General features: G+C 54.2%; 4 protein-coding genes across 4 annotated transcripts; 1 reads left to right on the forward strand and 3 right to left on the reverse strand.

Annotated features, from left to right (window-relative positions):
- Positions 1 to 192: 192 nt before the first annotated feature.
- Positions 193 to 2064, reverse strand: PG997_008672 (uncharacterized protein; the record flags this gene model as incomplete). The annotated part of the gene is made up of 2 exons (XM_066812987.1): positions 193 to 933; positions 1063 to 2064. 2 exons carry the CDS (start codon positions 2062 to 2064, stop codon positions 193 to 195), a joined length of 1743 nt encoding a protein of 580 aa, XP_066668329.1.
- Positions 2065 to 2731: 667 nt separating this feature from the next.
- PG997_008673 (uncharacterized protein) lies at positions 2732 to 4632 on the forward strand (the record flags this gene model as incomplete). The annotated part of the gene is made up of 3 exons (XM_066812988.1): positions 2732 to 2986; positions 3088 to 4252; positions 4337 to 4632. 3 exons carry the CDS (start codon positions 2732 to 2734, stop codon positions 4630 to 4632), a joined length of 1716 nt encoding a protein of 571 aa, XP_066668330.1.
- Positions 4633 to 6391: 1759 nt separating this feature from the next.
- On the reverse strand, positions 6392 to 8102 carry PG997_008674 (trypsin-like cysteine/serine peptidase domain-containing protein; the record flags this gene model as incomplete). Its single annotated transcript, XM_066812989.1, has 4 exons — positions 6392 to 6445; positions 6504 to 6974; positions 7106 to 7684; positions 8067 to 8102. The coding sequence occupies 4 exons, from the start codon at positions 8100 to 8102 to the stop codon at positions 6392 to 6394; spliced, it is 1140 nt and encodes a 379-aa protein (XP_066668331.1).
- A 2614-nt stretch (positions 8103 to 10716) lies between these two features.
- Positions 10717 to 11862, reverse strand: PG997_008675 (uncharacterized protein; the record flags this gene model as incomplete). Its single annotated transcript, XM_066812990.1, has 7 exons — positions 10717 to 10922; positions 10985 to 11025; positions 11082 to 11091; positions 11155 to 11529; positions 11596 to 11606; positions 11648 to 11790; positions 11848 to 11862. The coding sequence occupies 7 exons, from the start codon at positions 11860 to 11862 to the stop codon at positions 10717 to 10719; spliced, it is 801 nt and encodes a 266-aa protein (XP_066668332.1).
- Positions 11863 to 12944: the final 1082 nt, after the last annotated feature.

The following is a 12944-nucleotide window of genomic DNA, read 5'->3' on the forward strand; positions in this document are numbered from 1 at the left end:
ATGAATAGTAGAATAGACATAATAGGATAATATTACGCTATTTACATGAATTTGATAATGTCGCATTATGCTGATTATTCCAAGCCCTGGGAACCGGGCTGCAGTCCGTGTTTGTTTTAGGGGGTTTGACACACTGGTTGTAAGTGATCTCAGAGGAATGGGCAACAAAATTTCAGAGTAAGCCATACCTAGTCATTGAAGTTGTCTACAAGACACCAGGATATTCGGGTCCTGGATGCTTCCCTCTATCCTCTTCAATCTCACGTAACACATATGCGGCACCCGCGCGATCCCCTCGTAAGCCCGGTAGCTACTCAGCGGTTGAGGCGTTTCTAGCAGCTCAAAATTCCAGACGACCAGTGCAATCACGATCCGCATCTCCAGCTTGGCCAGCCTCCGCCCCCAGCAGGCACGCGGCCCGAGACCAAACACCAGCTGGGGCCCCGCGGCTCCGTCGAACTCAGTATAGCCCTCGGCGTCCGTGGCCAGCCACCGCTCCGGGCGAAAAGCCGTGAGATCTTCGGACTCGTCCCAGCAGTCACGGAGCCGGGCCGCGCGGGAGGCTTCGGTCCTCTTCGTGCTGTCCACAGGGAGATGAGGGGACAAGAACCCCGGTCCGTTGGACACCATGAAGACCTCGGTGCCTTTGGGGATCGGGTGCCCCAGAATCTGGGTATCGACGAGGGTATGCCGGGTCACGGTAAACGCGTTCAATCTGTTTACTTCCTCGATCACAGCATCGAGGTAGGGGATCTTGGTGGTGCGTAGCTCGGAAAAGCTCGGTATTCTGGCTTCTCTGCTCGCAGCTGGTAGTGATGCGTAGAGAGTTGCTCGAAGCTTTGACTGTGTCGCCGGGTGCCGAGTGAGCTGCTTGATAGCCCACATGATGGCACCGCTGGTTGTGTGATGGCCACCAATAATGTTTCCGAAAATCTGTCCACCACATTAATACACGATGTGCAACGGCTGTCAATTTAGTAAACGCAGTAGGAAGTGGGCTCGGGCAATGTGAGTTGATAGGGTAGCATGGCAATAATGCCAAACAAGAGAAATGTGGCTGACCTCGTCCACGAACACATGGCTGTCAAAGTCCGGTTCAACATCGTGTTTATCTGCTCGGGACGACTCCCTCAGCAACATATGTTCCATGGCCGATTCTACACGGCCAGCATGAACGTTATGCAGTGCCATTTTCACTTGCCCACGGATGGCACGGTCTTTGATATCGAAAAGCGTCTTATACCAGGCCTGTTTCCCCCACCACCAGAAGCTGAACCTTGGAGACCATGACACGGTAGCCTTCTCCACAACCTTGGGGATCTCATGAACGACATGGAGAAACTCACCGAGCTCAGTGTGGGGGAACTCTACAGGTCTCTCAAGGACGTTGCCGTCTCGCAGTGATGAGGCGTCGAGACCGGAAAGAAGCCGGATGTCGGCACTGAGCGTGGATGCCTGCCAGTTCTCACCGAAGGCGAAGCTGAGCATCGAGTCGACGGCCGTGTTTTCGATATCACGGCTTACACTGAACGGACGCCCACATGCCAGCTTCCTCTTGACCTCGAGAATCTCCAGGAGCTTTAGCCCATGTGCGTAGATCGCAGGGCCGGCGTGGCCGTTCAAGAAGCTGGAGGTCATCAGGTCCTGCACCAGCTGCCGGTTGAACTTGAATCGTGCGCCCGTCGGGAAGAGACCGTGAAAGTCGCCGAGACACGCCATGCCGTCCGAAATGAATTTGGACTTGCCGAACTCTCGTCGGCGCATCAAGATGTCGCGCGACTCGCGGAAGTCGGCCACCAGCACCCATGGCTGAGAAAAGGGGCGGATGAAGACTTGGCAGACGGGCGCGCCCATCTTCTGCACCTGCTTAGCACACCAGGCCCCAAATTCGCCGGTGATGCGGACTTCTCGCAGCATGTCGCCGGCGTCACCGAGCAGCAGCTTGGCTGCTGCTGTGTTGTAGGGGATGCCAGGGATAGGCTTCGGGAGGAGCCATCGGTACAGTCTATAGAGCGCCACCGCAATTAGAACACCAATAATTTCCAATGACATCAACGAGAACATTATCAGTTTCGATACAATCGGATCTAAATTAGGAGAAGGTAATACCAAAGCAAACAGGGGTGCCTGGGATCAAGGGGCAATTGACGGCTGGGCTCCCTGTGCCTGACCTTTCTACCTGTAAAAGGAGATGTGCAGATGTACCGAACTGGCCCCCAAGCTGACCAGGATACAGGCTCAAATCGATCCAATCATGAAGCTTACATTGTCGGCCGAAATTTTTCGGTCGAGATTAATGGGCGTTTGATCACGTAACCCGCCTATCCCTGTCTCAGCTGTCGGACTTAAGTCCTTCTACCTATTGGATTCCAAAGGGCTAGAGACGGCAAGTACAGTTTGAAATTGGATATTACATCATATAGGCGGCTTATTAACCACTCTCTGCAATGCTACAATGACCCCTTTGGAAATCCCATCATGTTGGATGCTAGGCTCAGTCACTGCTGGTTATGCCAATTTCTAATCTTTCTGGCAGCAATGTAGTTTACTGGGAAGACCAAGTAGACACCCGAGACGGTATTTTGATATAGAGCATCTACTTTACCGTCCAGAAAACGTCATGGACCGATAAAAAGTATTCTCACGCAAAAGCCTAATTGAACTTGACCAATTGACTTCCCAGCTCGTCTTCTGTTTTTCTGAAAAAGCCATTTTTTTGAACAAGAACGCCATGACAGGGACTCCTCGTCCATCGTCTTTCACACAAGAGGCACCCTCGGCCGCGCCCCATCACGAGAACGTGGATCACCGGTCGGCCGCGCTTGCCAACGGCGAAAAGGCATTGGAGGACGGCAACGCAAACACCACTTCTCCACCGCTGAAGCCCGCCGACGATGCCTCCTCGGACGGATTTCCGCACGGCTTGCGGCTGTGGCTCATCGTATGCGCCGTCCTACTCAGTGTTTTCCTCATGTCCATAGACCAAGTAAGTAGTCTCTCAGGCCCCAACGGTCGCGGGCGTCCTGTCATCCATCCACGCCGCAACAACGCCCCTAGCGATGGCTAACTCCCCCGCCTCGCGGGCAGACGATCGTCGGCACAGCCATCCCCAAGATCACCGAGGAGTTCCGCGGCCTCGACAAAGTCTCGTGGTACGGCTCGGCCTACTTCATGACCTTCGGTGGCTTCCAGTCCTCGTGGGGCAAGGGCTACCGCTACTTCCCCCTGAAAGCCACCTTCCTGGCGAGCATGGCCGTGTTCGAGCTGGGCAGCCTGGTCTGCGGCGTGGCGCCCAACAGCGTCGCCCTGATCGTCGGTCGGGCCATAGCCGGCATGGGCGGCGCCGGTATCATGGCCGGCGCTTACACCATCCTCGCCTTCTCGGCCGAGCCCGCTCGACGGCCCTTTCTCATGGGCTTCTCCGGGGCCGTCTACGGCATCGCCGCCGTTCTCGGACCTATAGTGGGTGGCGCCTTCTCCGATCGCGTCACCTGGCGATGGTGTTTCTACATCAATCTACCCATCGGTGGCGCCGCCGCGGCCGTAATACTCGTCTTCTTCTATGCCCCGACACCCAGCGAAGCGGCCGGCAACGCCCAAACGAAGGAGGACGTTGGGCTGAGGGAGAAACTCCTCCAGATGGATCCCGTCGGAGTCGTCTTGATGATGGGCGCCATCATCAGCATCATCTTAGCCTTCCAATTCGGCGGGCAGGCGTACTCGTGGAAGAGCAGTGTCGTAATCGGCTTGTTCATCGGCTTCGGCGCCATCACGGCCGCCTTCTGCGTCTGGGAGGCGTACCAGGGAGACCGGGCCATGATCGTCCCTCGCTTGTTTCGTCAGCGATTCATCTGGGCTGGCTGCCTGTATCAGGTATGCTACGCGGGAGCTTACTTCCTCATCCTCTACTACCTCCCCATCTACTTCCAGAGCATCAATGGCGACAGCGCCATCATGTCCGGGGTCCATAATCTGCCGATGGTGGCCGCCGTCTGCGTCTTCAGCCTCTCGGGCGGTATCGCGGTCTCGTCCACGGGGCATGCCACGCCCTTCCTCATAGCCAGCGCGGCCATTGCCACCGTCGGCACCGGCTTGCTCTACTCTCTCGGCATCGGCACCTCGACGGGGAAGTGGGTCGGATACCAGATCCCCGTCGGTGCCGGGTTCAGCTTTGCCTGGATGATCACCACCAACATCGCGCAGGACAATGTCGGACCCGAGGACATATCTACCGTGACGGCTATCCTTTTCTGTGAGTCTTTGGTTTCCGCAATCGATCAATGCTTCCTTTGAATTTGTGCGATATTGCTAACCGAAAGGACTCCGTGTCTTGCAGTCTTCACCGTCGTCGGCGGCTCCATCAGCCTCGCAGCGGCCCAGTCGGCCTTCACCAACAGCATCACTTCCTATTTGCGGTCGAACGCACCGGACCTCGACCCCAACCTTGTCGTGGCCACGGGAATCGCTGATATCCGCAACACCTTCACGCCGGAGCAGTTGGAAAGCGTGCTCAGCGCGTACTTGTCTGGTATCAAGAACGCATTTGCGATCGCGGTGGGTCTGGTTGGCTTTGCTACCTTGGTTGGCTTCATCAATCCCTGGAAGCGGCTCCACGGCCAGGCCGGAAAGTAACTGAAACACCAAATTCGAATCTGTTCCTTGTTGTGGTGGTTTGAGGGAAACGTCACTGCCAGCATTTGTCATGGACGGATCATCTTCATCCGGTGGCCAGCTGCTCAACAGCCGAGGATATCAAGGATAATAGTTTATCGAGCTATGATATGCATTCTATGATACTTTATTTTAATGCTACTCTTAGCCTATTGCGCCCAATATGTGTTGAGCCAAACGGTAGGGGGCTTATCCGTTCCAACTTTCTTGGCATTAGTGCTCATGTAACCTGGGCACTCATGACCGTAGTTTTATACAAGAGACCTGGCCATCCAGGTAGCATACTTACTCAATACCCCCGTTAACATGTGCATTTTTCATCCCATTAATGTATGCAGTGCTTTGGATTGCATCAAGCCCACACCTGGCAAGTTCTGGAGTTAAGCACTATCTACATGAGGTAGATAAGAACTTGCATTCCATTCACAATAGTCAGTGCCTTCCACTCTTTTCACTTTCCCCACGACTGATTTTTTTCCTTCCGCCTTCCGCTATGGCAATTTCCGACAGACATGGGAGGCGCCCAGAGGAGGCGCCTCAGACTACCCAACCTCGGCCCGGGCTTGAGATACCGTCAACAAGTTGTACATCATCTGGAAACCCCCAGAACAGCAAAGACATAGCCTTGCTTATGGTCATGATAACCGTCATGCTGGCTGTATCGTACCACATCCAAGATTTGACTACAATATCGAGCATCTCGCTATTCGTCCTCCTTGGGGTGTTACATTGGTCAATGGGCAACTACGCCCACATACTGCACGTACCGATGCATCATTCCTACAACCTGCCTTGGAAATGGTTTGATTGCAACGTGGCTTCCCATCTAGCCGTGTGCGCGTGCGTGCTCTACCACCAAGGCAAGATCGGACTGGCGTTCTTCACTTATCAAGCCTCAGCGTGCTGGTGGATCGGCTATTGGCTCGAGTGGTGGACAGGCATGGTCGCTTTGACATTTGCCTGGTTTGGCTGCACGCCCTATCACGACGGGCCGCCCCTCGCGTCGGCACGGGGGCACTCGGTCCTGGCGGGGACTGTACCCGTTCCTCCAGTTACTTGGATGGGACGTGACGGTAACGTCGGTGCAGAGCGGGAAGATGCACCACCCGCCTACTCGGCAGGACCAGCCGCTGAACGGAATTATTCTTGTTTGGGTGGATACTGGCGCTTTCTTGTCAATGGGTGGCAATACATCATCGCAAACGATGCCTAGGTATAGATTCTCCAGATACGTCTTTAAAAACTCGTCGTTCCAGGGCCTCTGATACCCATTGGGAACTTGTGGCATATAAAAATTAGTACCTGGTTATGGCTGAGATACTTACGTATATATATATATATATATATATATATATGAGTGTATTCTTAAATCCATGAAATATCTCATACAGTGTTGGATTTGTCCCCAAGTCTCTTGAAGGCTATATGATCTGCGCCGTCTGTTCGTCAAAGATGCTAGTAAGCATATCAACACAGCGCGTTGATTAAAATCCGTCAGTTACCACATGTAACAGTGCACCAATGTCCAAAAACCATGGAGCGCGTTTAGTACAGTCAGTTGTTCCTTGTTTATTACACCGTTGAACTCGGTATAATCAGGAATAGTATCAGACTCGAGTCCACACAACACTAAACGAGAAATCGGAACCTCGTTAAAGAACACGGGTGGGTTGAAGACCATATCTGTATGTCCAGTTGTATAAACAAGTCGTAATAGTTTTTAGAGCTGGCGGTATATAGTTCCGCACGATTCTTCAGGCATCACGGTCTGAAGCTGTCACGTAACAAAATAACAAAAAATAGTCCCTCCTCAGCCACAATTTGATACAGACCTCATAGGATAACGGAATAACTTTTCCAAATGTGCCAAAGCCTATGGCTGGTGCTGGCTTTTCTCTAGGGATACGACGACAGCATATACTGAATCCCCCCAGCCCAGACCTCGCCCCCGCAAAGAAGGTGGCGGTCGCGCTGCTCGACGACATGACGCCGTACATGGTGCGGACCCCGTTCGCGTCGGGCGGCAGCCAGATCGGGCTGCCCGACTGGCCCCCGTTGGCGTCGGCGTTGGTGTTGAGGGGCCCGTACTGGTCGCACTTGAACGAGCTCGACTTGGCCACCGTGATGGCCTCTTGGCGGTACGGCTTGCTCACGTCCGCCGACTTGTCCGAAGGGTAGCCGTAGCTGTAGAAGATGGCTTGGTCCGCCTTCGCGGCGGGCAGGATGTCGTAGCTCATGTAGCCCCGGGAGTCGCCTAGGCGGGTGTCGAGGACGACGACGGCCCAGTCTTCTTTGTAGTTGCACTATATAACATGAGGTTAGTCAACGAAGTTTCAAGTGGGAATGTTATCTCCTCCGTGGTGTATGTAGGATAGAGTCCTGGACACGACTACGGAACATTTAACGGGATGTAAGTGAGGGACTAGTTGCTTACCTGATCAGAAGCACCCGCAGCAGGGGCCAGCACAGTGGTGACATAAGCGCTGGGAAACCGGTCCTTCCCGTCATAGGCGGGCTGGAACTTGATGGTGATCGAGCCGTCCGACGGGATGCAGTGCTTGGCCGTCGTGACGTGGCGCGGGCCGATCAGGGTCCCCGTGCAGACGATGCCGTCCGAGCGGAACAGCCGGCCCATGGCGGAATAGGGGTAGTCTGTGCTGGGCCAGTAGACCCGGTTGTCGGCCCCGATGACGGCGCGGCCGGACACGGGGGAGGAAGGAGAAGGCCGTTTCACACCCAGCGGAGCGGGACGGCCTGCGGTCACGTTGGCTATGGACGCGGCGAGATCTCTAGGGGAAACTTGGAGGAATGTAGGCTTGGGGGCGGATGGATTTGGTGGTGGAGGGGCGGCGTGGCCGACATCTTGGACGGGTACGTCGGCCCGCGGCGTGTTACTGGTGGGTAGAGCCGTGACTGTGGAAGTCACGGCGAGGAAGAAGAGGCAAGTGTGCGCTGAAAGAACGACATCATGATATGTGTATGAAGAGAGCACTAGTAAGTAGATAGGGAATGACTGCTGATCGTTGCCCACTGATGAGACTGGTTCTACTGATCGTCACGAGCTGTCCTTCCCGTCTCAGGGGCTTTTATATATGTAAGATTCCACACCACCCACGGTCAGTCAGTCAGTCAGCTTAGTAGCTAGACTTGTTTATTTGTTCCCGAGTTCCGAGGAGGAAGGAGCTCATGACCGACTTGACTGACTGACTGACTGACCGGCCCCCCCTGACTACCTTCCTACTACCGGGTGGGTAGGTGGTGGTGTGCCTTGCCTAGAGCCAAGTCTCGCCGCCGTCGAAGAACCAATATTTCCCTCCTATCCCATCATCCCATCACAGGCAGCCGTTGCACGAGTCGAGCCTATTGATTTCTATTTTGGGGGCCTTTTCTCCCACTTCGCCAATGGGCGCAGCGGCAGCAGGATGCTTCATGATGTTGAGTGACTCGAGATGACGACGGGAGCAAGGTTTCCAGGGCAAGCAAGCAAATAGTGGACTAACGAGAGCGAAAGGTTGGAAGCGCTGACGGGACTTTTACGAGGGAAGATGGGTCAGACGAAAGAAGAGATCCCGCCAATCGGGATAGTCCCAGGGCAGAGCAAACAGGCAAACCAGCAGGGCAAACAGGCAAGCAAACGGCTTATTCCTGTTTCCTGCTTTCCTGATCGTGAGCCAGAAGTAGGTAGGTAGACAGAAATATCACCAACTCACTATTTAAAAAGTACCGACGCTTGGTGGTGTGGAGGCGCAGCTCTATTGGGCCGTCCCCATGGCCGTGGCAGCCGAGGAGAAGGATGCCAGCAAGGATGCCAGCAGGGATCCCGTTTCGGGAAGGCGATCTCCAAAAGGGTATAGCACGAGCGCTCTGACGACTTGGAGACCGACATCCACGGCGACAGGTACGCCTTAGCTGAGTCAACTACCGGGGGTGGTGGTGTTCAAAAAATACTGTATGTGCGTGTGCGTGTGGGATAGCCGCCAGCCGGTTTTTCTCACGTCGGACGGCATTCGTATCGTGTGTATGCTCCATTGACGGGTTAAAAAAGCAACTCTCGGCGGTGTGGCTGAGCTGATTGATCCATTACATACTCCCTCCCCCTGCCACCTGCTGCCTTATTGCCCACACCCACACCCACAATTCCCTCGGGCCCCAGGGGTTCAGAAAACAAGTCAGGAACCAATTAGGCTGGTCATCCATCCAACTAGTCGAAGGAACACTGCAGTCATGAGGGATCCAGGGCCGGGATGCAGGGGTTTGCTGCTAACATCAGACGAACAGTAAGCCAACCTACACCCTCGATATGCCAACTACCTACACCTTCGTGGATGTGGGCAGAGAACGGCACGTGGGCAATAGGGAAAACGGCAGTACTAACGAACTGGGGGAGGGGCAAATGGCTGCCTATAGGGTGGACGTCAACCTCGGAAGGCAGGCAAGCAAGGAGTCACGACGTGCGGCCGCTCCCGAATAATCGCGATGTATGGTTCTTCGACGGCCCCCCAGCCTGTAACCTGTCTAAGGAACTTTTCGCGAAAAGATCCCTGCTCACTCGGGACGAACCTATGGCTCATCGTGCGGGAAGAGTCGAATGGGAGCGGGACGATAGGCTTGCATACAGAATGGGCCAACTGCATCGGATCAGGAATACGCCATTGGTCGATCAGATGTGCTGAGTACCAACAGCGAACCTAGGCGCCACAGCTCTGGGAAAAAGTGGATGTGTATGAATTGCTGTGATTGGCTGCCGCAAGTCCAAACGGGAGAGGAAGTCATGATATATAGAGGTTTCGTGTTGGGTGTGGCTGCTCGGGGGCCAGCTACCCACGGCTATGGCGCCCAGTAGATTCTGGGCCCGAGTTGTAGCTCAAGGCTTCTCGATGGATTCGGTCTATGTCGAACTCTCTCGCACTTTCAGCCCTGGCATGTCATCTGCTGACCATGCATATAGTCAGTCAATGTGATGGTTGTGGGCTTTCCAGACTATTGAAGTCTGACACCATCGGGGTCGTGATCCTTGCGAGTATTGTCCGGCCCTGGTTGCCGAGAGTAGCACCGCAGTCAACATATTGCCCTGTGCTGCCCTGCTCTTTGATCTAGCCGGGCGACAGTGGGTGCCTAGGTCGTATCCGTACTATTGAAGTCGGAATCGCCGCTCGTGAGGGCGGCACAGTAGCCGCCCTCTGCCTGGCGATGCCAGTCAACGACGCTAGAGGGCGTTCATCGGGGACTATCACACTCAGCCCTGCCATCACGAGAAAGTCTGGATCGGCCCATGTGACTTGACACATTGATGATGTACTAGCATGCCGTAGCAGGCGCGAACTACACTTGCACCGGGGGTGTGTTCTGATGGTTATCGTATTGGCCATGTCGAGGGGTAGAGACGTGGAACCTGTCGTAATCGCTTGAGCTGCGAGATAGCCAATGTTGAGCCTGATCTTGGTGCTCGTGGTTCGGGGCACCGAGTGACATGTAGTTTTTGCTCGTGACTAAGATAACAGGTTTCATCGGACTTGTTTGTTCGTGCTCTCGGAATTTCACGAGTGATTCGAAGGCCCCGATATGGCTGATACCGACGCTATAAAGTTGGCAGAAAGGACGCATGTTATGTTGACAGGGTTGGTCACACGTCACATGAACACTGCTGGCCAAGACAATGCGAAACATGTTTGCAAAGAGGACCAGATAGGCTCCGACCTCATCGCATGTCGTTGGTTTCCCACACATATGGATCAGATCATCCAGTTAAAAGGGGCCATAACGCAGATAGTATGAGCGGCTGGGTAGTGGACAGGCTCGCACCGAGTTCAGCCTCTATTTAGCCGCTCGCGAATCGAAGCAGGAGCAATATGTTCCATCTGACGTGCGGTCGGAACGAGCACGTGGCATGGATATCAATTTCATTAGACGTCTTAAAGCATACTCTTTGACACAGTTGAACACGGCAAGACACTGACCTGCGCCCCGGCCCGACTCGCCAATGCAAATCCTCCGGCCCCCCTACGTACAGAACCAGCTTTCTTCGGGGAAAGGCAACCAGCCACCTTAAAAGATGACATCGTCGTCCTCGTTCTCCGCGAGGATATCCGCAGCCTGGCCACCTCCTGATCCTGCATTCTCCTTATTCTCGGCTTCCATCTTCTTTTTCAGCTCGGCATCCGCAGCAGCAGTGTCGCGTTGCTTCTTGTTGGCAACCTTCTTTAATCGGTAGAATTCCTCTCTGTCGAGTTCGTCGAGCTCGGAGTTGATATCTTGCACAGTGTCAGCTTATGAAGTTCGGAAGGGCGGTGGCGTCGTTTCAAGGGCTCCTTACACTTGATGGTGTTTTCTGTCCTGGGAATAATAACATGCTCGCTAGGGTTATAAGTCAGTACACATGGTCACAACTACGGATAGGACGATAACCATACATGGCGTTTACTAGAGCAGAGTTAGCAATTTGTCTGAGCAAGATGGGCGTGTAATGTATTATAGACTGCTTACCTCTCCGGTTCACCACCTTGATGACTTCGTCCAGGATGACGAAAGCTGTTTGCAGACTGGCCAGCTCCACCAGGGTTTCCACAGCCCGCGCATATGTCTCTCGGCATCTTTGAACCTGCTGTCCACCTTTACCCAGGCCAGTGAGACCGAAGTCGTTGTTTCCCTCGGTTTGGTAGCTTTCGAAGGCGGGCAGGAGAACACCCGAAACGTTTTCCTGCTTGGTGCGCAGGCGGAACCGGGCTTGACGAGCCGACTCTTGAATCTGGTATCCGATGTCGCCTCCGACCGCATATGAGACCTCAGCAAGCGAAAAAGCAGCAACTTGCATCACACGGCCCATCTTGCGCTTGGCCTCGTCGATTCGGCGTGTGATCTCTGCGGTAAAAGGTTATTATCGAGCATGCAGGAAGCTGGTTCAGGTTCGGGTCGCATTGGTATTACCTCGGAAACGCCTTTGGACAACAAAACATTAGTTGGATTCGATCATAATTACTGCATGGCCATGGGAACGGGCTCAACGTACTTGGTGAGGGCTTCACTCTTTCGCTTCAGCAAACTGTGGCCGGTCTCAGCTCCCTTGAGCTTCGACTTCATCAGACCCAACGACTGTCTCGTCGGGAAGACAGCCTCGCGGTCCTAAGAACATCATTAATGCGACTGGCTTGAAGTCGAGTGTAGTAGGTTGCTACATACCCCAGCTCCAGACATGTTGGACTAGCTTTCTGATGATGGATTTGGAGGGTGAGGGAGGTTTGGCCGACGGCCTCGACAACAGAAGCTGAAACAACGAAGCTAGCTCGTTGACTTGAAGGATGCCGGGCTTTGGAAGATAAGGAATTAGGTAGTTGAGGGCAGGACGAGGGATTGTTGACTGCACCGAGATGCTTCGTGTGGTGCGTAATGTGCAGTCTTCGAAGTCGCGCAACTCACTAAACGACAAACGGCAATTGAGCTTGTCGGGTCGGTCTCCAAATCAGGTGTCGCAGATGCTGGTGCTTGTGCTTGCTGTTGCTGGGGATGCCTGTGCGGTGATGCAACAGTTGGAGCTTGCATCGAATGGGCGGCCAATGCCTGCCATTACCTAAGGCCGCTGATTACTTGCTAAGGCCACACTGATACACTGTATCAGAACTGTACTGCCCAAACTGCTGGCCTAGGTGGCTGGGCTCCATCGGCGGTTACAGAAGGTCAAGCCCCTAAGGCCCAGCCCGTCCCGCACTAGCCAGCTACTGGCAGACTGGACAGGCTGGTGATCAGGAAGTGCTCCCAAGCTCCCCAATGGATCCTCCACTGAACACTCGCACACGAGGAAGCAACCCTGCACGCTCAGCGCCTAATAGTGGGGACTGTAGACAGCGGGTGGAGTGCTTTTCTGCCGACTGTTCCAAGCATTCTGGCGAAGTTAAAAAAATAACAGCAGTGAACATTCGTCTCGTCTCATCCCCCAATGCCCACCAGACTGCTTGCGCTGCATTCTACCAGGTTGCTTGCTTACTCCAAACGGGATCAGTTTGCGACTTGAACCGCAGGAGGGGAACGACAGACGACAACCTGCCGCCCAATTCCGATTCCACCCATTGCAGCAGCCAGCCGTCGACGCTGCGCCCGACAAGACAACTAGGACAAGCCAGATTTGCGGGCTGGGAGAGAAGAGAAGCTTGAATCGAAGCAAGCGCGACGACAACCATCATCGCCAGACTATACCCGGCGCCCTCGACAACATCGAATGCTCACCATGTTTTAATCGAGCTTCTTTCTCTTTCTTCCACACCACACACCAAGCAACTCCG

This window comes from Apiospora hydei, assembly GCF_038363865.1.
Source record: "Apiospora hydei strain CBS 114990 chromosome Unknown utg000006l_segment0_segment0, whole genome shotgun sequence".
NCBI classification, from domain to species: domain Eukaryota; kingdom Fungi; phylum Ascomycota; class Sordariomycetes; order Amphisphaeriales; family Apiosporaceae; genus Apiospora; species Apiospora hydei.